This window comes from Alligator sinensis, unplaced genomic scaffold, assembly GCF_000455745.1.
Source record: "Alligator sinensis unplaced genomic scaffold, ASM45574v1 scaffold116_1, whole genome shotgun sequence".
NCBI classification, from domain to species: domain Eukaryota; kingdom Metazoa; phylum Chordata; order Crocodylia; family Alligatoridae; genus Alligator; species Alligator sinensis.
Window position 1 is genome coordinate 3,038,156 of NW_005841908.1, and position 21,857 is coordinate 3,060,012.

The 21,857-nt window shown below is 43.5% G+C and overlaps 1 protein-coding gene across 3 annotated transcripts in view; it reads right to left on the minus strand.

Moving 5' to 3' along the window:
- Positions 1–1,592: 1,592 nt before the first annotated feature.
- PIWIL4 (piwi like RNA-mediated gene silencing 4) overlaps positions 1,593–21,857 on the minus strand; it is a 69,997-nt gene continuing 49,732 nt past the window's right edge. The window contains exons 16-20 of one of the 3 annotated variants that reach the window (XM_006018646.2): positions 21,415–21,485; positions 19,282–19,435; positions 18,817–18,942; positions 17,473–17,620; positions 1,593–1,881 (exon numbers count right to left, since the gene is read on the minus strand). In XM_006018646.2, coding sequence (XP_006018708.1) covers positions 1,750–1,881; positions 17,473–17,620; positions 18,817–18,942; positions 19,282–19,435; positions 21,415–21,485 — 631 coding nt within the window. In that variant the 3' untranslated portion in view covers positions 1,593–1,749. Of the gene's footprint in view, positions 1,882–10,488; positions 10,582–14,613; positions 15,050–17,472; positions 17,621–18,816; positions 18,943–19,281; positions 19,436–21,414; positions 21,486–21,857 lie in introns of those variants that run through there. The other 2 variants (XM_025197860.1, XM_025197859.1) reach the window with 2 other exon arrangements.

Below are 21,857 nucleotides of genomic sequence, written 5' to 3' on the forward strand. Positions count from 1 at the left end.
GGCAGGGGTTGGGGGGCACTCAGGGGAGCTGGGGGAACAGGCAGGGAATGGGGCCTGGCAGGGTCCCCCCATGGTCCCCTCCCCCGTTGTCCCTCGCCCCCTTACTTACCAACTCAGAGTCTCGTTCCAGCTCCCTGCGGCAGTGAATGGGGACTGCCCAAATCACCGAAGCTCTCTGAATCTTTTCCAAATCAATTCAGAGAGCTTCGACTCGATTCGGACCTTTTGATTGGTCCCTTGATTTGATTCAGATTTGGAGATTCGGCCACCGAATTGACCCAAATCTCCTCTGAATCAAATCACTACCCACTTGCAAAATTTTCAGCATTCAGTTCCACAACAAAGACAAACTACCTTCCCCACATCATGCTTCAGGGAAGCAAACCCTTCAAACAATTGAGGGGCCTCAGGGTCCTGCTTTCCTCAGCTTATCTGAACAGGAAGGCATAGGTAAAAGAAGAAAGCAAATATGACTGCCTCAGGATGGGCAGCTGAAGTGATGCGGGAGGGAAGGTATCATGAAGCAGTTCTAATGCATCCACCTCCTGCCAGCTCACACGTAAGAGCTTGTCAACCAGCTGCCGCTTCCCTAGGCCCGGCTGCAGCTGTGGCTGCCACTACTAAGCCAGGAGGGAGCAGGTATGTCTGAAGTGGCTCTCACACACTTTACCGCTGGCCTAACTCCAATGGTGAACTAAAACAAGAGCAACGGGGACTGCTCACAAATGGAGCTGCTTCATCCCGGGGGAAAGGAGAGACCCAGAAGGAACCTTAAAAAACAAATGTCTCTCCTTTGCCCTTCCTTTCCTTAAGTAAAAAAACATCTCCATGCTCCCTCTGCCTAGTTTGCCTGCTTATACAAGAGCAGGCAGGATCTAGCCCTGAAGATCATTACAGTGAGGTACCTACCATTCCACACATGCCGTGACTGAGGCAAATCATCCCTGTGCAGAGGGCTACACAACACCTGTGTTATTTATGCCCTGGGCACATACACAGGACTTACCTTATGCATAAAGTTTTGAGCCGACTGTTTTGCACAGAGGTGTTTTCATCCAGTGTCCCTAGCCTGATTACAGGAAGACACGCTCTGTTCCAGTGCCAGGGATGTGGGTGAGAAGCCAGAAGCCAAGAGTCTGAGAGTTTGAGGCCATAGCAGAAGCATTCACAGCATTGCCATGTCAGATCCCAAATGAATCTGTGAATTCTGCTAAATGCCTTGTCACAAGGACGTGAGAAAGGAAGGGACAGGAGGACACTGCACGTAGCCAGGTTTGAAGTTGTGTTGGCAGGGCTAAATGTGGACTTCACGGTGGTCACGGTCTCTTGCTCTTATCATTTCATTCTCTGCTGTAATGCAACATTGTGGGACAGTACAGCTTTATGATAATCCTGACATTTCCCCCTCCTCACAGAACAAATATTCTCATTAGTTTTCAATACATTATGAGATGATTTCCAAGGTACTGCTGCTTTAAATGCATTTTTAAACTGGATTATATTGCCTATAAGATGTATTGCTGAGAAGTTCTTTATGCCCCATGTCTTGAATACATTCTGCACCATCTGCTAAGGAGTGTGAAAAGGCAGTGTTGTGATTGCAATGGTTTTTTTTTCTGTGAGCACTTCTTTTTAAGTGAGTTTATGATAGCCATTCCCCAGTGAAACACACACAGTACGTTCTTTCACAGGGAGACTGCCGGTTTCCTTTGAATTTCGCATTTTGTTTACAAGTCTTGATGGGAAGCTCTAAAGTCTCTTTAGGGACGGACAAGAGGAGGGGGCGGGAGGGGAATCAAGGCAGCCCTTGTGATAAGCCTGTTTGTTGTATTCCAGAGTGCTCTTAGCATTCAGGTCCTGGGAGACCACACTTCCACAAGCCTAGAAACAGAAGCAGAAGTCAGTGTAATCTTGCATGAGTAATCATCTCTTTTCATTTCAGGTATATGGACGAACTGGTGGAGATCAAGACTTGATAAATCTAGGATGTGAAGCAAGACTCATCCACTGTCACGACTGCAGGAAAACTCATGCAATCACAGAAGGGCCAATGTAACAGTTGCCATGGGAGACCCTGGATACTGACTCTTGCCACATAAGGCTGATAACTCTCAGACCTGAGTCCTACATTCCCCTTTGATCAACTCTTCTAGGAACAGAGAAACGGACCAGACCCATGGTTCATCTTATCTGGTATCCTAACTTTGACAGTAATATATGTTTCAAAGGACGGTATAAGGACCTCACAAAAGACCGATGTGAAATAATTTGTCTTGTTTGGTTTCATCCTGACCTCCAACAGAGATCGACTCTTTCTAAATAATTGTCATTAATAACAAATGAGGATATTCTTGATTTCCACATGAACTTCCAGACCTCATATAGTATATTAGAAGGAAATTCTGTTTCTCACAGCTATGGAGTAAATGAGGTCACTTAATTGCTTCTTTCTGAATGGAAACTAGGTAAAGACTTAGAGGAGGTGTCCGTACATTGCCAAATTATCCTGGGAGCAGGTAATTTTCCAGAGAAACCACAGTGTGTTTCTGGCAGGACCAGGTCCTGTTTGTTTTCTACAGAACAGTGCCCAGGCCTGAGTGAAGTAATCCTGCTAAACAGATGGAGGCAGTTGCCACCCCTTTGCTAAAAGGTGCTGCACTTCACTGGAGAAATGCGGAGCAACTCGCAGAGTTAAGTGCAGCTGGTCCTAAAGGGTCAAATCTTCCATAGGAAACATGTTGCGTTGTTAACCAGTTAGTGGAGAAGTAGAATTTCCTTGCAAAAAAGGTCATTTTCAAGAGAAACTTCTGACAAAAAATGCAAAACTGCATAGTTTAATGGCCTGCAGGTTCAGCCCTCCTTTCTCTAGTTCCACCTAGGGCGTGTCCATTCGTGCTGCCCAGGACAACACCTACATTTGCTGCAACTGCCTCTCAATAAACCCCGAGCTCCAGTTTTGGGTTCGTTTTTTTTAATCGTCTCAAAGCCCTAAGATCTTTTGCTGCACCTTGGCTCAATCTAATAAGCACCTGTGATGGTACTGGAATCAGCTGTTGTGCCTTCCTGTTTCCATATATTTTGAATAATTTATTCAGATTGATCTTGCCTGTGTTTACATTTTACCTTCATTTACATTCAGGTATCCAGACTGAATTTAGTGAGCTTAGTCCAGTGCTTCTTCTAAACCACTTATTTCAGTCTCATTCCCCAATAGAATTTGGCTTTATATAACCTCATGCCAAAGGGATACATTTCTTGAGAATAACAAGGTAGATGGTGATTAGGATAGTCCAACTATTATGACTAAACAGTCCATAAAGGTATTTATATGACAAGCATTCATTAAACTGTATTTATGAACATAGGACTGAAGACTTGAAACGATCTCCTGGATCATAAAAGGTCCAACCTTTTGGACCAAGCATGATCTAACCTTGTCATATAATCATGAACATAAATTCATTAAGCTTCATCCTAAAACTAGTTACATTTTCCGTTTTCTTAACTTCAATTGGAAGGGTGCTCCTGAGCCTCAACTCCTCTGATGGTAGGAAACTATCTTATAAAAGTACCAATGGTCCATTTGCACCCATTTGTATTTGTACCTGCATTGTCTTTTTAGCTTAAACAGCTTTCCTCCCTTGTTTAAATTCTCTTATTGCTTACTTTGCAACAATGGAGATTTAAGTATATTAAGGAGATCATTCTAACTAGGAGGATGGCTAAGCACTCTGGGAAGTTTGCAATGTATATTAAACTAGCAGTTGGTTGGGATAGTTTAGACAAGGAAGGTTCTGTCTTGAGCAGGGGACTGGACTAAGATGATGTCCTGAGGTCCCCTCTCAGCCCTGTTTTTCTACGATTTTACTGTTTATTCCCTTGAAGTATTTAGAGAGAGCCAAATATGAACCACATCACAGAGAGTAACACAAAGTTGCTGCTATATACTGGCTACCTACAGATTTGATCATGCAAATGTTCAAATACTTACATTTACTCCTGTAAGTCAAGGTCCACCTGATCCTAGATGGTCCTTTGGGCTAGCATGGCTAAAACAAGCCAGCCTCATAATCAACAGCAGAAAAGGGAGAGATGTGACAAGCATCACATCTGACACCTGTCTCCCCAGCCTGAATGCTTTTTATGTAAGCCTGGAATGACTTTTATACACCGCACTCTGGATTTATAGCAAGATGTCCCCCTAACTTTTCTGACTTCATGCCCACACTCATGCAAATAGTCCCATTGGCATTATTTTCAGGCAGAGTTCCATTAAAGTCAAACATATGTATGGGAGTCTGTGGAATTAGGGGATAAACTGTTAGTGGAGCTAGCTTCATAATGATGATCTGCCTTCCTGCTTGATTAACGCATAAAAGAAAGTGTGGGTTGTGAATGAGTGCACAGTAAGTTAATGTTCCCGTTATGTGCCTCTTCCCCCTCTAGACACCTAAAAAGATATAGTGTTGGCTGTAAATATATTAATCCATGTTTGTTTGTGTATTTGTGCTGACTAAAATATTAAAATATGCACTTTAAATAGAAAGACATTTTAGATGATAAATTATCCAACAGTAATGGTACAAAAGGGCATTTATAAAAACTAAATTAGTGAAACACAAAACACTGTGAGATACTGTGCACACATCTAAAGATGTAGTAAGTTTTAATTTTATTGTAATAGTATGGAAATAGCTCTTGATCCAATAGGGAAATTTAAGTCTAAGCTGAAGTTTCAACACATGACTGGTCCCACTATAGTCAATAGGATTTAACCTGAAGCATAAATTTAGGATCATGACAATGTGTTTTCCTGGATTGGCAACACAGGATTCTTTAATCATATAATCAAAGGCCATGAGCCACATCCTCAGAAAATAAACAGTTAATATATACCAGCTCAGGATCTGACCTTGTATCACAATGCAAATATACCAAAGGCAGATTTAAAATAAAATTACCTTAAAACCATGTCATTTCCTTATCACTGAGAGTTTACCTTTCACATGCTTTTAATATTTAATTCTGCATGAATTATAATTAAAAAGTTGATAAAATTCATCCCACTATAAACCACCAGGGGATCCATAAGACTATGATAACTATGAACTGGTAAAGCACAAGACTGCATGTTCTTAGAAGACATTTCAGTCTCCCTTTGAATACAGCTGTTCAAAGTAACAAGGAAGTCAACAACTCTCTCTCCAGCCTTGTCAATGTAGCAACTCAACTGTAGTTCAAACATTTTGTTATTCTGGTGCAAATCTACGTATGGCTTTGTGCTTTAATAAAACTTCAGTTAAACTGAGAGATTATTTTTTACCACTGCATATGATATCAAAGTTGGGAACTCTTCTTCCATAAAAAAATGCCCCAACACAGTTACAATGGGGTAAGCATTGGATGATTCACCCTTCAAATCCATTATTGTAGCTCCTGTTACCATGCAGATAAACCCCATTATGCCCCAAGTCCAAGAGGAGAGGCAGAATCTGGCCCAGGGTAAATGTCACCTGGTTTGAAAGTTAACATCAAAGTAATAATGGACCAGCAGGCAATAAGTCCCATGATTATGTTCCTTTTTAAAATTTGATTGAAGACTGCAGCATTACTTATTTAGTAGTAGCAGCTGAAAATAGGGATTACAGAAATCCATTATATTGGAGATGATGCTTTTTTCCTCCACACCGAAATTAGTTAACAGCAGTCAAGGATTCAAGCAGTTGAGTTTTAACTTCTAAAATTGTATAAGGTACTGACTTTGAAGCTCTGTTTTTCAGTGGCCTAATGATGTAAGACTCTCCTGCCCCAGGGGAATGGTTTCTATTTCTCTGTAGTGTTCTTCACATTTGCATATGTCTCATCTTTGCTTTGCTTCCATTTTATTCGTTTGTATTACAGTAGTACTTATGAGCCCCAGCTGGGATCAAAGACCCTTTGTACTATACAGACAGACTAAGAGAGGGAAGGGGCACAGAGGCACCAACTGAGCTAATTAGTTGCTAAGGGTCATTCAGTAAAACAAGGGAATGAACCCAGGTCTCTCAATTCCTAGGCCAGTAGAGACCATGTGTGGTTGTGAGGTTTCCAAAAATCTCTCAGAGCCAAGGAGCTAGACCAGGGGTGGGCAAAATATGGCCTGCGGGCCTCATCTGGCCTGCAAGGCCATTCTACCTGGCCCACGGGGCCCCTAAAAAATTTAGAAAATTAATATTGATCTGTCCTTAGTTCCTGTCAGAAATGACAGGAGCCAGGGGCAGTAAGACTCAGGGGAAGCCCGGCGGGCTCCCCCAACAGCAGGGCCAACCCAGCCCCACCCCCCCAGTGGAAGCCCCAGCAGGGGCTTCTGGCCTGGGACCACGTGGCTGCCCCACTGCTGGGACCTCAGGTAAGGGCAGGGGGAGGGGAGGACCCCGGGCAGAGAAGAAGCCAGGGTAAAAGCTGGGCGTGGGGGGAAAAGCAGCCCCTCACCTGCCCTGTGGCTGACGCTCCCTGTTGCAGCTGCTCACAGCCCACACAGGGCTGTCCTGAGCACGCACAGGCAGCCCCAGGTGGGCTGCAAGCAACTGCAGTGCGGGGCGCTGGCCATGGGGCAGGGGAGGGGCTGCTTTCCCCCCTGCCCTCAGCACCAGCTTGTAACCTGCCCCCCCGCTGTCAGTCTGGGTCCCGCAACACCTCCAGGCTCACCTGTCGGGGCTGCTCCACCCAGGCAGCAGCTGTGCCCCACCCCACCCCCCACTTGCTGCGCTGGGCAGTGTTTGCTGCTGCTGCCCACCCGGAGCTCACATGCTGGGCAGCCCAGAGGCAGCGGTGGCAAACAATGCCCAGTGCAGAAAGCGGGGGAGCCGCAGGTGCTTGCCAGGGGGAAAAGTGGCCCCTCACCCATCCCGTGGCCGGTGCCCCTCACTGCAGCCACTCGCAGCCCACCTGGGGCTGCCTGTGCCTGCTCAGGACAGTCCCGCGCAGGCTGCAAGCAGCTGAGGTAGGGAGTGCCGGCCACGGGGCAGGCGAAGGGCCGCTTTTCCCCACGCTCGGCACCAGCTTGTTCTCTGCCGGCGAGCAGGGGGGCAGGGCTGTGCGCTGCCCCCCACCTGTACTGGGGGGCACTGGGAGTGAGTGGGCGTGGGAGTACAGGGCCAGCACCAGCAGGGCCCAAAGCAGGGTGACAGTGGTACAGGGTCACAGCCAGCAGGGGCTCTATGGAGTCGGGCCAGCTCCCCCCTCTCCCTGCTGCTGCAGCCCAGCCCAGATCCACAGACCCCTGCTAGCCTGCGCCCTGCTCTGAGCCCCACCAGTGCTAGCCCTGAGACATCAGTCTCAAGACATTAGGACATTGGTCCCAAGATGGTGACCAGGGGGTGGAGCACCTGTCAAGGGGCAGGGCACCTGTCACTGGGCAGCACTACACATGCAGCCCTGGACAGCTTGCCAAAACTGGGTAAGCAGCCCTCTGCCCAAAATAATTGACTGCCCCTGACTAGACAGGTCTGCTTCCTTTAGCATCTGAGTTCTAGCTGATTGGTGCTGTAACACAAGTCTCCAAATATAACTAATACAAGAGCAGTCAATATTAATGTAATACAGAATTTCAGATCCATATAAACAAACCACTGACAATGTGGAATTAGACTCTAAGTCTGAGGCGAGCACAATACAGCCTCCAGCCCACCAGGCCATTCTATCTGGCCCGTGGCGCCCCTAAAAATTTTAGAAAATTAATATTTATCTGCTCCTGGCTGCCTGTCAAAGATGACAGGAGCCAGGGGCAGCAGGACCCAGCAGCAAGGCCAGCCCGGCCCTGCCCTACCCTCAGCCTCTGGAACCTTCTGCCTAGCAGAGGCTTCTGGCCTGGGATTGTGAAGCTATTCCCACCTCCCTCAAACTAGAAGGAAATTCAGATAAGAGTAGGGAGGGGAGGCAAGGGGGGACCGTGGGCGATCGCCCCAGTCCTTGGGGCTGGGCTGGGTTGGCTCCTCCTGGGTCCTCTGGTTGCGGCCATGCAGCCGGGAACCACGTGGTGCCAGAGTACCATGGTGGAAGGCAGGAAAGCAGTGAAAGCAGCAGGTCGGGGAGGAGAGTGGCAGTGAACAGGTGCACAGGAGTGCAGTGACAGCTGGATGGGAGCGCGGGGCCAGCACCGGTGGGACCCAGACCGGGGTGGCAGGAGTGCATGTCTGGGCCGGCAGGGGCTCTATGAGCCGGGCTGGTTCCCCTCATCTCTGCTGGTGCAGCCTGACCTGGCTCCAGAGCCCCTGCTGGCCCAGGCCTTGTGCTCCTGCCATCGCATTTGGGCCCCGTCGGCCGTGGTCCTGGGACACTGGAGCAGGCCTCACACTCCCGCCCAGCTGTTGCAAAGGTCATGGATTAGGGGGCAGGACTTGCAGTCACAAGATGGCAACCAGGGTGCCAGGCACCTGCCAAGGGGGGAGGGGCTACCAATGCAGCACTCGACAGCTTGCCAAAAGCCGGTAAGTGGCCCTGCAGCCTGCCCCAGCTCTCAGTTAACAGGCTGTTATGTGGAATCACAGGTCTCTCCTGAAACCTCAGCACCTGGCTATCAGGACAGCAAACCCACTACAGCTCTGTGCCATGTTTTGTGGCTCCTCCATTTTAACTTGCTACTGTACTGCCTGATTGAGGCCTTCTTGCATACATGGCCAACTCTGTGCCCCAGATCTCCCCCCCTTTTGGGATTTGGAAAAGATATCACCTATTTATCTGTAGCACGCATCCACTTACCTAGCAACTCTGGCTCTTTCTAAAGCTGTTCAGAGCCATTGCTATTCTACCATTTTTCTGCAGATCAATATGTAAACTATAAAAATCTTGGTACCTCCCATATCCTCATATGTGTTTCATTTGTTCTGTGAGGTACCTCAGAATTTGAATGCTAACCAAAAGGGAGTCAGAGGAAACCATGTTTCCCAAAAGAGGTCTTAAATGCACACAAACATGTGCTTTGTTTTAATCATAGAAAATTAGGGTTGCAAGGGACCTCTGGAGGTCATCTAGTCCAACCTCCTGCTCAAAGCAGGACCACCCCCAACTAGATCATTCCAGCCAGGGCTTTGTGGAGCTGGGCCTTAAAAACCTCCAAGGATGGAGATTCCACCACCTCTCTAGGTAACCTGTTCCAGTGTGTCACCTCCTTCTTAGTGAGAAAGGTTTTCCTAATATCCAATCTAAGCCTCCCTTGCTGCAACTTGAGACTGTTACTCCTTGTTTTGTCATCTGTCACCACTGAAAACAGTCTAGCTCCATCCTCTTTGGAACCCTCCTTTAGGTATTTAAAGGATGCTCTCAAATCTGCCCTTGGGCTTATTTAGTCTGCAGAAATGAAGACTAATTCCCTCAGCCTCTCCTCAGAAGTCATGTGCCCCAGCCCTAGAACCATTTTCATTGCCCTCCACTAGACTCTTTCCACCTTGTTCAGATCCTTTCTGTATTGGAGGGGGTCCCAAAACTGGACACAGAACTCCAGATATGACCTCACCAGTGCAGAATAAAGGGGAATGATTACTTTCCTCGATCTGCTGACACTGCTAGTACTAATGCAGCCCAGTAGGCTGTTAGCCTTCTTGGCAACAAGGGCACACTGCTGACTCATATTCAGTTTATTGTCCACTGTACCCCCCACGTCCTTTCTGCTCCTTAGCCAGTTGATCCCAAGACTGTACTGGTGCACGGTATTCTTTCATCCTAAGTGCAGGACTTTCCACTTATCCTTGTTGAACCTCATGAGATTTCTTTTGACTGTCCTCCAATTTGTCTAAATCACTCTGAATCCTAGCACTACCTTCCAGCATATCTACTACACCTTCCCACCTTGGTGTCATCAGCAAACTTGCTTAGGTTGCACTCTACTCCATCTTAAAAATTGTTAATGAAGATATCGACCAAAACCGACCCCAGAACCAAGCCCCAGGGCGCTCCACTTGATCCTAGCTTCCAATTAGATACCGAGACATTGATCACTACAAGTTGAACCCGATAATCCAGCCAGCTTTCTATCCACCCACACTTCCTCAGTTTGCTTTCAAGAATGCTGTGGGAGATGGTATCGAAAGCCTTGCTAAAGTCAAGGTATATCACGTCTACTGCTTTCCCTGCATCCACAGAGCCAGTCATCTCATCATAGAAGACAATCAGGTTGGCCAGGCGTGACTTGCCCTTGATGCATCCATGCTGACTGTTCCTGATCACTTTCTTTTCCTCCAAGTGCTTAGAAATGGATTATTTGAGGAGCTGGCCCATGAGGGCACCTACTGGAACTTTGTCACATCAAGTGTAAAACAAATATTAGGCTCCAGGAATCTCTCCCAAAATTGCCTCTTTTATAGGTAATAGGAAAAGTTTTATTTTTATTCATGTAATTCTTTTGGGTCTGCATTTAAGCCCATTAAATCCTTTCCCCCCCTACAACAACCAACACCATAGCAAACAAAGGAGTAACATGCTTTGTCTCATGCCAGGTGGTGGGAACTTTACCTTTGAGAAGCTCTTGCAGGAGTCAGTTGGAACCACATGCTATGTTTTCCAGGTCCTCACGTTGCACAGTGCAGAACAGTTAGAATGTAAACACTAAATGAAACAGATGCCTTGAGTCTGAGTGATAACTGAACACCACATAATACCAGGAACAAAATAAACTACACTTGAAGCTCATTCTCTATCCTCTGCTTTAGGGTGAGAGGAACCTTATTTTGAATTATGAGATCAGTTGGGCTCTTCCAGTAGTTTCTAACTTCCTACTTTGCTTATTGTACTGATATCATTAACTGTGTCAATGAATGCACGTGCTGATAAGACCAAAGGCAGGACCCAGTTTATAATCCAATAAGGGGCACCTTTCTTTCCTGGAGCATTTTCAAAGCTCTAACTCATACAGTGAGTTCACAGATTCCCTTACACAGGGATAAACTCGGCACTGAAAACTCTGAGTTTCACCCATATACTTTCTACTGCCTGTGGCTTTCCCTTCAGTGCTAACACGACAGTTTCTGGTACCACACAGCCTTGCGCACCTGTGCCTAAGTTTGTAAATGGTCCATTTGCTTTCAGACTGATAGTACATCCTCTGTTGCAACACTGTCCAAAACCAGCTATTTTCAGAAATGAAGTTCTCTCTTCTCTTTTTTTTTTTTTTTTTTTTTTGTTTTTTTTTTTTTTTTTTTTTTTGCTGGTAAGCCTTGCTTGCAGAATGAAGCACTGCTTAATGATGCTTCAGTTATCCTATAGATTTTATTGAGGTGTTTCAACGTAGTAGGACTTTTAGCAGCTCCTTTCTTCCTCAGAGTATTTTCTTAGTTTTTATATTCGCTGTAAGTATATCAGGGCAAAACCCAACACATTTAAAAAGATGCAAATTCCATTTAGACCATACCTTTGTCTTTATTTACCTGATCTGTGTTAGGTTCTATAGTTTCAGGAAAACTCAGACAGTTCTTGGGAATCTGGGGCTCGCTAGCTATTACAGGACTTACTTTATTCTGACAGGAGGTAGGGTAACACCTTAAGGCATCTTTACATGTGCTCCAGGTGTGAGGGGGGCACTTTAGAGTGGCTCTCAGGATCTATTCTAATTAAAGTTCCCACAGTGTCTTGTGTATTCAGCGTCCCACGCTTCAAGGTGGCGTGAGGGGTACTTTAACTGAAGCTCGTTTGATGAGCTTTAGTTAAAGTTCCCCCACCACCATTTTGAAGCATGGGGACACTGAATACACAAGATGAGGAGGCTGCTGGCTACTGATTAGTATGCTCCAGCTGACTCAATTAATTGGGTCTGCTCTCACATGCTGTAATTTCAGCATGTCCGAACGTGCGTCCTGCCTATCTACAGGCACTCTTAAGAGCCTAAATGGTGCCACCCTGCTCTACCTTTTGCCTGACATCAGACTAAGACACCTAACCACCATTCATTTTACTCTGAGTTGTTCAAAAGAAATTATTTCATATAAAACTGTGAGTATACAAGATACTTTTGGAAGTAATAAGGGTTATACCCAAAGCAGCTCACGTATGCAAAAAAAGAACATGAGCAGAAAGTCAAGATGGCATATTCTAATAGGAAGTGAAACACGACCTTTTCAAAAACTATAAACTGCCAAAGAATAAATGTTAAATTTATATATAATTCAAGGAATATTGGATAAATTAAATTTAGAGCTGAAACCCATTCTGAGCAACTAATTGCCTTACATACATTTTCTGGTAAAAAAAAGTTGCTTTTGAACTTTTCCTCTTATTGCTCAATTTACTGCATGATGAAACACTGTTGTCAAAAACAACCCTGGCAGACTCTATCTTGAGAAGTAATTAGACATATGCTTAGCTTTAAGCATGACAGTAGTGCCTAATATTTAGGGACCTATTAAATGATTTAGGCACTTATGAAGCAGGCACTTCAAAACCCAACTTCTAGTCATCTGTCCCCTAGAACAGAATCCCTTTACTTCCTTCCTCTTACACAGGCCCAGAGCTAAGACAGTGGATGGAGGGGAGAAGGCAGTATACATGATGAGAAGGACTGCTGTGGCTTTTGCCTTCAGAAGATAATGTAATAAGGGACAAAAAACCTACACGTTATTTCCCCTTGACTCTGGTCCTTCAGAATTCCTCTTCCCAAAATAAAGACTTAAATTAAATTTAAATGTAAATTAAATTTAAATAAATTAAATGGTTCCTTCTCCCAAATTAAAGAGGAAGGTTTAATTGTTTCCTGTGTAGGTCATAGCAGACTAGTCTTTCAGGACAACTGATTTGTAGAAAGTTTTCTTAATGTTTAAAAGTAAGCGTGAGATTCTTAAGTGCTAGTCTTTTAAATCAAACCCTCGCCATCTTTATGCAGTGCACTACTCTTGCGTACCCCTCCTTGTGGTAAAGAACAAAAAGTTGCACAAGGCATGTGTAACACATCTAACAGAACATCAGATATGAACCCAGTTTTCCACCTTATGTAAAATCAGCAGAGAGAGAAAAGGACTGAATTATACTCTCTCCCCTGGTCCTGCCCAAGTGGTCCCTAAATTAACTGTTCAGAGTGGCAGCCTCAAACTATTTGACCTATGAAATAGGGAATCCACAAAATACTCCTATTGAAAGTATGGGACCTGATTGTTTTTAGGACCTTTAGTTCACTGCCTGATTACTGCAGTGAGATGCCTATACTGTTTCTTAAGATTTAAAAACACATCGTAATTCTTCTAGACTGTGTAAACTAAAGCAATTTTTTAAAAGAATAACAGTTCCCAGCTAATGTATGTTTTATTGCATGTATCTGGTCCTACAGTACTATATGTCATATACTTAGACTTCAGGAAGGCCTTCGATACGGTATCCCACCCCATACTGGTGAACAAGTTAAGAGGCTGTGACTTGGACGACTACACAGTCCGGTGGGTGGCGAATTGGCTAGAGGGTCGCACCCAGAGAGTCGTGGTGGTTGGGTCAGTTTTGACCTGGAAGGGTGTGGGAAGTGGGGTCCCGCAGGGTTCGGTCCTTGGACCGATACTCTTTAATGTCTTCATCAGTGACTTGGACGAGGGAGTGAAATGTACTCTGTCCAAGTTTGCAGATGACACAAAGCTATGGGGAGATGTGGACACACCGGAGGGCAGGGAACAGCTGCAAGCAGACCTGGACAGGTTGGACAAGTGGGCAGAAAACAACAGAATGCAATTCAACAAGGAGAAATGCAAAGTGCTGCACCTAGGGAGGAAAAATGTCCAGCACACCTACAGCCTAGGGAATGACCTGCTGGGTGGCACGGAAGTGGAAAGGGATCTTGGAGTCCTAGTGGACTCCAAGATGAACATGAGTCGGCAGTGTGACAAAGCCATCAAAAAAGCCAATGGCACTTTATCGTGCATCAGCAGATGCATGACGAATAGGTCCAAGGAGGTGATACTTCCCCTCTATCGGGCGCTGGTCAGACCGCAGTTGGAGTACTGCGTGCAATTCTGGGCGCCACACTTCAAGAGGGATGCGGATAACCTGGAGAGGGTTCAGAGAAGGGCCACTCGTATGGTTAAGGGCCTTCAGACCAAGCCCTACGAGGAGAGACTAGAGAAACTGGATCTATTCAGCCTCCGCAAGAGAAGGAGGAGAGGCGACCTTGTGGCTGCCTATAAGTTCATCACGGGGGCACAGAAGGGAATTGGTGAGTATTTATTCACCAAGGCGCCCCTGGGGGTTACAAGAAATAATGGCCACAAGCTAGCAGAGAGCAGATTTAGATTGGACATTAGGAAGAACTTCTTCACAGTTAGAGTGGCCAGGGTCTGGAACGGGCTCCCAAGGGAGGTGGTGCTCTCCCCTACCCTGGGGGTCTTCAAGAGGAGGTTAGATGAGTATCTAGCTGGGGTCATCTAGACCCAGCGCTCTTTCCTGCTTATGCAGGGGGTCGGACTCGATGATCTATAGAGGTCCCTTCCGACCCTAACATCTATGAATCTATATTGTAATTAGTGTTCATTTTACAAAACAATTGCACAATGCCTATTTTTCAAATATCAAGACTGTCTGTTAATGGCAGACAACCTAGAAGACAATACAGTGCATTCTGAATAATTATCAGTTCATATTAAATATAAGAAACAAGCTTATGATGCAAACATTAAAACTTTATTTCTTAGAAATAATTTCAACCTTCTACAAACATCTACACGATTCTGTGAATGAAAAAGTATCTCAGGTATTACTAAGGAGTTACTAAGACTTCTATTGGTGCTAAATGGAGTACTACACCTTACTCCTTTATCCTAACTGCTTACCCTTGCTCTGGGTGCTCTGAATGCTCTGTTCTCTTACTGCAGAGAGCAGCTTGTTCTTTTGTGTTAAACCTAAAAAAATTGTTTTCCTAAAAAAAGGGGCCCAGACTACGTAAATGTTTGGACAGTTTTGAAAGGAACTTTGCAATATAATGTTATTCCCTTCATAGATAAAAAAGTTTTTCAGCCAGCTCCAGGCTTGGCTGTCTGTGAAGACTCTGTCCCACGAGGAAGGTCAGCTTGTGGGCATACTGACAGGGTACTGGCACTCTGATTAGACCCTATGAAACAAACATTGGGAAAAAGGTCAGAAAGACATTCTCCAGCCTGTATTGCTGCTTTCTTCTGAGAAAGAACTATTCCTAATGTTTCAAGGACACATAATCCCAGCATCCCCCTCCCAGCCACTGGCACATATGAATCACCCAAAATCTGTTGTGATGAAATTCAAGTAGAGGACTCTACTACACAATGAAAGCACAGTCCCCTTTATTCATGGGTTGTATTGTATATATTAGTGGACAAGGAGGATGCTTGCCCCTCCTTGTTAGGCTGCAACTGTACCTAAACTTCTCAAATATAGGTTGAAGCACTCACACCTTCATCTCTCCTCTTTCCACACTCCTTCACCAACAGAAGGTATTAAGTATATTCTTCCTTTCAAAGAGTGCCTCCTCTTCCCAGCAGTCTTCCCCTACAGTGGCCGAGTTAAGCATCACACAGTGATACACAAGTCTTTCCTACTTCCTATTTACTACTCACTCATTGCTGCTGCTTTATTGAGCGGATGTCTCTGTTTCCATCAAACCTCATGGTTAGCTTCCTATATGATTCCACTGTTCTTCTCCCAGAGTTGTCAAAAACAGGTAAAGGGGGAAGGTAAATTGTGCTGGAAGCACAAGCTGAGATGAAGGATAGGTTCCACTGTGAAAAGGCCAAGTCAGGTGGGATCTGCTCCAGTCAGGAGTCCTGTTTTGCCCACCCCCACTCCCGCCTCTCCTCTCCCCCATTTCATGGAGACTTTCCTTCACTCTTCTACACATACTGCATTTTAGCACCTTCGAATGTTGACACTGCCACATATCAAATATTCTGGGCCAGATCCTCATAACCTCTCTCTATCGTGAGTCAAATGAGATTTTTAGTGACTGCAATGGAAAATTTCCTAAGTAAAAATGAAGTAACAGAATTGGGTTTCAGATCTAAAGATAGTTTCCCAAAAGCTAATATTTCATTCCAGAAGATTAGCTATTTACACTCTTAAAGGACTGAAAAGAAAAATCAGTAAACTTGCAGTTAAACAAAAACATATATTTAGTAATGCCTGTACTACATAGTATGGGTCCAAATTCTGCTCTCATTTTCAATAGTGTATATCTAGATCACTGCAGATTTAAAGATAGGTTACTGGAGAGTAGTTAAGGGTTACGTGCCCACTTTCTCCTCACTGCTGTAAGAGAGAGCAAGAAATTACAATATCAGACAGAGGGACTGAAATGAACAAGCTGTGTCTACTTATCTCATGAAAATAAAGCCTCAGAGCCAGGGCTGGGCATCAGTTTTATACAACTTTGGAAGCTGTTCCAAAATTCCTATTACAGTCTCAAGTTTACTTTATATCTGGCCAGGGAAGGGGCGTACACAACCGTGAGAAATAAAAGTGTGATGCCCTACATGTGTTTGATCATGTTATTAAAGTTATACAAGTATGGTTAGCAGAGATTTTAATTTCTTTAGTATGATCTTTGGTCTAGAAATAGCTTCCAATGTTAAATGTTTTTTAAAAACCTGAAAAAAATGTGTTACTGCTGAATGCAGATTACACTTAAAAATGCCTTTTTCATTTATATCTCTTTTCAGGAAACTACAGATCAAATCTCTGAACATTTGTAATGGTTTCTCTGAACGTTTGTAACTGGTTTTTTCACTGGAGTGCGCAGGAGGGTCTTTACAGTTAAATGAATTTTTTTTTCTTTATTTCTTTTTACAGGCTATGTTGTGTTGCAAAGACAATGCACACAGTAAGCTTCCCAGAATTGTGTGTCAATCTTGACATTGATGGACCACTTCTAGAGTAGCCAAAGGCTCTATGCCAAATCAACCTTAGGCCCTCTACTCTAGATGCCAGCAAAGGTGCCAACAATCCAACAATTAAGACACAGATACCTTTATATTAGCAACAAACACATTTGCCAGTGTTTCAGCAATTTCTGAAAGGTTTTGGTGACTAACAAACAGAAGTCTAACTCTTATACATATCACAGACCAGCTCTCAGCCAGAAGAACTGCTCCTCCCAACCATAACTGCATCAGCATAGACTGGAAAGAGAGCTGTAGATAAACACTATAGGAGCAGCGGCACTCAATCTTTTGGCCCTATGAGCCACTTGAGTGGCACAGGACCAATCCACAGGCCAGATCAGGCCCCATATGCTGAGATCAGGAGCCACTTCACCCTGTGCACCCAATCTAGCATGTAGTTCCACAGCCCCACAGGCATGACTGCACAACACTGGGGGCCAGATCTGGCCAGTGGGCTTGGGTTGAGCAACCCTACTATAGGTAACAAAAGTACTCAGACATGTATATTAGGGTAGTATTGAGTCATCCCATTTGAAACCAGGAATTATTTTGTCTTCTGCTTTAAACCAGATGGAAAAATCATATGGATTTAATGACTTCTGCACAGCATTATTTTACTTACTGGCCAGTTGTAGTACAGGTGACACATCTTGTATGTGAGTCGCTGCATGTGGTCTGGCTTCAACCCACTGTCATCATACACAACATTGTAGTGTGTGGGATTGACAGTCCCCTGATGTACTAGTTGGCTGACCAGATAAAAGTCATACCTAAAAAATACAGTCATCATTGAAAAAATATCCTGTCTTTGGGTGTACATATAAGCTTTGAAATAATGTGTATTTTATAAGCAATACTGGTGAAGACAAACCATTATGTGAAAGCAAAGTAGGGTTTTTATTGGTTGCTATTTGGGGAACTTTTACTGGGGTAAACTTGGGAGTAACTTGACTGAAGCCTTTTGATTTCCCTTGATGCAGAACTAGTATGCAATTAGAAAAAGGGTATGTGGGCTAGAGCTCATTATCTCTAAGGCTGCTTTACACCAGCCTGACAGCATTAAGGGTAGTATTATTGCCTGTGCCCACTCCGAGACCTCTTAAACCTGCTTAGGTAATGTAAATGAGCATTTATGCTCAGCTTCAAGATCTGTGCTGAAATGTTAGGAGTGGGTTCAAATGAACATCACAACACACAGTCTTTTCCTGGAGAAACTTCTGAGGCCATTGTATGCAATAGTGCAGCTTCTTAGGCCACTCATAAGTACTACACATCTGGATTTCAAATACCTTACTCATTTCACTCCACTGTGACCCAACTAAAATTAGTATGTTTACAATGTAAAAGTGGAGTTAGACACTGGTGAATCAGACCTGTATGAGATATAAGAATATAAGTGATTGTAAGGGTATATATTGTCTATTTCTTGAGATTTGTTAGAAATGACCTTTTAAAATAAAGGTGTGGCAAAGTGGCACCTTGAAGATTTACTCATTTAAAAAGGGCCAACTACCTCACCCTTTCAAAAAAAAGGTAAACATACATGGATTAGATGGGCATATATGTTGCTTTGCATACTTTAATGAAAAGTCTTTACTTTTAAGTAATAAAATATTAATACCAACTTTTATGCATCTTTTTTCCAATTTGGTTAGTCACAATCATTTGAGAACAGCATATATTTGACTTTTAACAGCTCTGTACTTTTAATTCAGTTGAGACAGGGATTCACAAGTAGGTCTGAAAAACCTATTATGCTTGCTTCTTCAATTACATTATACCACACATTTAGAGAGTTGGCAGGGGGTTGAACAAGTTTTCCCAGGTGCCTTTCAAATACTTTTCTAATCTGAACTTTTGGAAGATACTTACTTAACAAGACTGCACTCCTTTAATTTGATTATCTAAATTGTGCTCTATGAAGACAGCAGGATGTCCTTTTGGACTGACTCAAGTATATACTTGCCATTCAGGACGAGTAGCCTCTGTGTCAACAACTGTACCAATTGGTGGGTTCCTCAAACTTCCATCTGCCTCAGCAAAGAATCGAGCAATACATTTCTTCCTGACCACGACGACTGATACTTTGGGTCTTGAAGCAAAAAAGGAGAGCTATGAGAAGTGCCTGCATATTACATCTTTCCTGATCATAAAAGGATGAGTACAAACAGAGGCAGACAACATGAATGGCATTGTGATCATTCAGAATGTTGTTAATAAGGGTATACACACCCTGGGTATCTAAACAGATCATTAATTTTGAAAGTTAAAAGGCAATGTCATGTTACATTATTTGATAGTGTATCGTATGTATACACATACCTGCACACACATGCACATGCACACACCCATTGCAGCAAATGGCACAACAGATAAACTTACATTAAATTTATGACTAATCTAATGTGGAGAGAAAAGACATTTCAGTTACCTGTAGTTAGTACTAAGTTCTGTCAGGCTACTAAGAAGTTGTGGAACTTCATAATCCACTACCATCTTCAGCTGGCCATCCCCAACACCGCCACGGTATACTATAATCCGTGCAGGTAACTCTTGGTTATGCTTGAGCCATTTGCTGAGAGCACCTAATGTAATACCCACACCAGTAAGAAAAAGACTGATCAAGTTTCAATTCTATCCTGCCTAGTTTGAGTTTAACTGCCTTGTTTTCTTTCTTGGATGCTATACGCATACTTTTGGCTTTACTTTTCATAGAACAATGCAACACAAGACTAGTACTCAAGATCAAATCTCACTTCTACTGCCAGAGGCTAAAGGATCTAATAAATCTTTCCCCAACCTAATTTCTCTGATTAAAAAAAAAGGTACTGCATGGTATGTGCTATCAATGGTACAGAATGTACTTTAAGGAACTTTTGTTTTACTTAGACTTTAAAAAAAATTATACAAAGAGTATGATTTTAAGGCTATTATAGTGCAAATATATTCAAGCTTCATTTGAATGAGTCACATAAAACCTTTCTATTGTGGTTTCCCATGTTTTGTATGCAGTTAGTTCCATCAAATGTTCATAAGTTACAAAACTTTTTTCTTATTCCAAGTACAGAAAAAGAAAAACTACAGTCTTAGTTGCAAGCACGTGGAAACGGCTAGAAAGATGTTAGGGAAAGCATCATATATGTATTTTGACACTACACACATATACACAATGTGTTACAAACACAAATCCATCTTAGAGATATTTTAAAGTTCAGGCACAACTGAGAACATGCCTGAAGGCTACTGGAAGGAAAACTGAGAGATCCGCCCAAAGGAAATACTGCCATCAGCTTAAACAGGTTTTGAATCAGGCCCTGTATCTTCAACCGCCAAAGCCAAAGATTTAAGGTTGACAGTGGAAGAAGGTATACATAGTCTGAAATATGGAAAAAGTCTATGCAATTTATACGATGAAGAAAGTGGCAATTACATCAACTCTGATGTAACTGGACCTTCTTTACACTTGCATCAGTCAAACCTCAACTCCTTGGTTCAAATAATGCAAGATACTTTCATGCAGAGACCTCCTCTTGCATCTGCTCCTCTCAAAGCGCATATGAAGCCAGTTTAAAGACCAACAGCAGTTGCTTCTTTGCCTAGCACAGCAACAGAGAGCTCTCCTACAGAGTGTATTTGAGACCATCCTGCTCCCAAAAATGGAGTTCTGTGCTCATGTTGGGTCGAACCTGCGATTGCTCTGACTTCCTAGCACATGGCTCTAACCAGGACACTAGAGGCTGAGCATTATCTAGTCCCCTTGCTAGTGCTCCATTTGTAGCAGCCCCTCTGAGCAGGCAAGAGAGAGATGCAGAGACACAGAAATATATGTAGGGCCAAGAGAAAAACGTTTTGCTAGACTTAGAACTGTGTCCTCTTGGCAGTAGTGTAGAAGTCTGACAAGGCCCAATAGTACATCAAGGAGTAATGACTGACCTTTGACAGACTTAAAAGTGGCAGAAGACATACCCACCTCCTCCTTACAATGGGAAGAGCATCCAAACCATCTCTGGATACTTAGGTTCAATAGTGAATTGATCAGCTCGGTTCTTTGTGAACTTTGATTCATAATCATAAGAGCTAGAATATTTTTTATTTTCAAATGAGAGTTAAGATTCTGCAGATGTTGCGGATAAACTCCTGGAAAAAAAAAATATTCTCACTCTGTAGCAGAGAATTTGTCAAGCCCTTCTGCCATAATTCTAAATTTAGAGAGTATTCTTGGTTGGCTTGACACTACAAATAAATCAACTTTACTGCCCAACAGAGCAATAAGCACTACTTGAACCACTAAGGATTACAAGCCAAAGCCCTAATTTACTACTAAAAGTACGAATGAATGAGTGTAACCATTTACAAACCACAGAGCAATCTGTGTAATAATGTTGCACCTCTGGCTGTAAAGCTGACCAGACAATTTATCTAAGGGGTTTCTCCAATATTGAATTTTATGCCCTCTAAAAGTCATTTAAACAGGGGATTATGTAATGTGCACAATACTTTGAAAAATATCCGAGAATCAACCTATAAACCACCTTGTAGTATCAAAAAATACACAGCATCATACCTTTCATACAGACTTTTAAACAATCTGCAATATCATTCCCTGTTGTCTGAAGGATGCAGCGAGAGGACCATCTAAAAAGAAAGAGGTGCAGTAAGTTGCCAGCTAAATCACCACCAGTGTTTTCTAGGCACTCTTTTATTTTAAACCTGAGGACCAGATCCTGTTCCACCTATTAAGTTTCTAAGTGGTTCCTAGGAAGCTGTGAAAATGGAGAGATGCAACAATTACATCCCAACAGAATGATACTGGGCAAAGTTGTTAGGAATGTAACTGTTACATCTCAAGCCTCTTATGTGGATGCAAGAGTTTCATTCAGGATTAAATGACAGCAATGTAGCTCACTTGTATCATTACAAGATTTGGCAGATTTAACAGGTGCAATAGCCTCAAGAGAAAGTCACTGTGGGGGCACACACAGAAGTCCCAGGAGGTTAGATTGTATT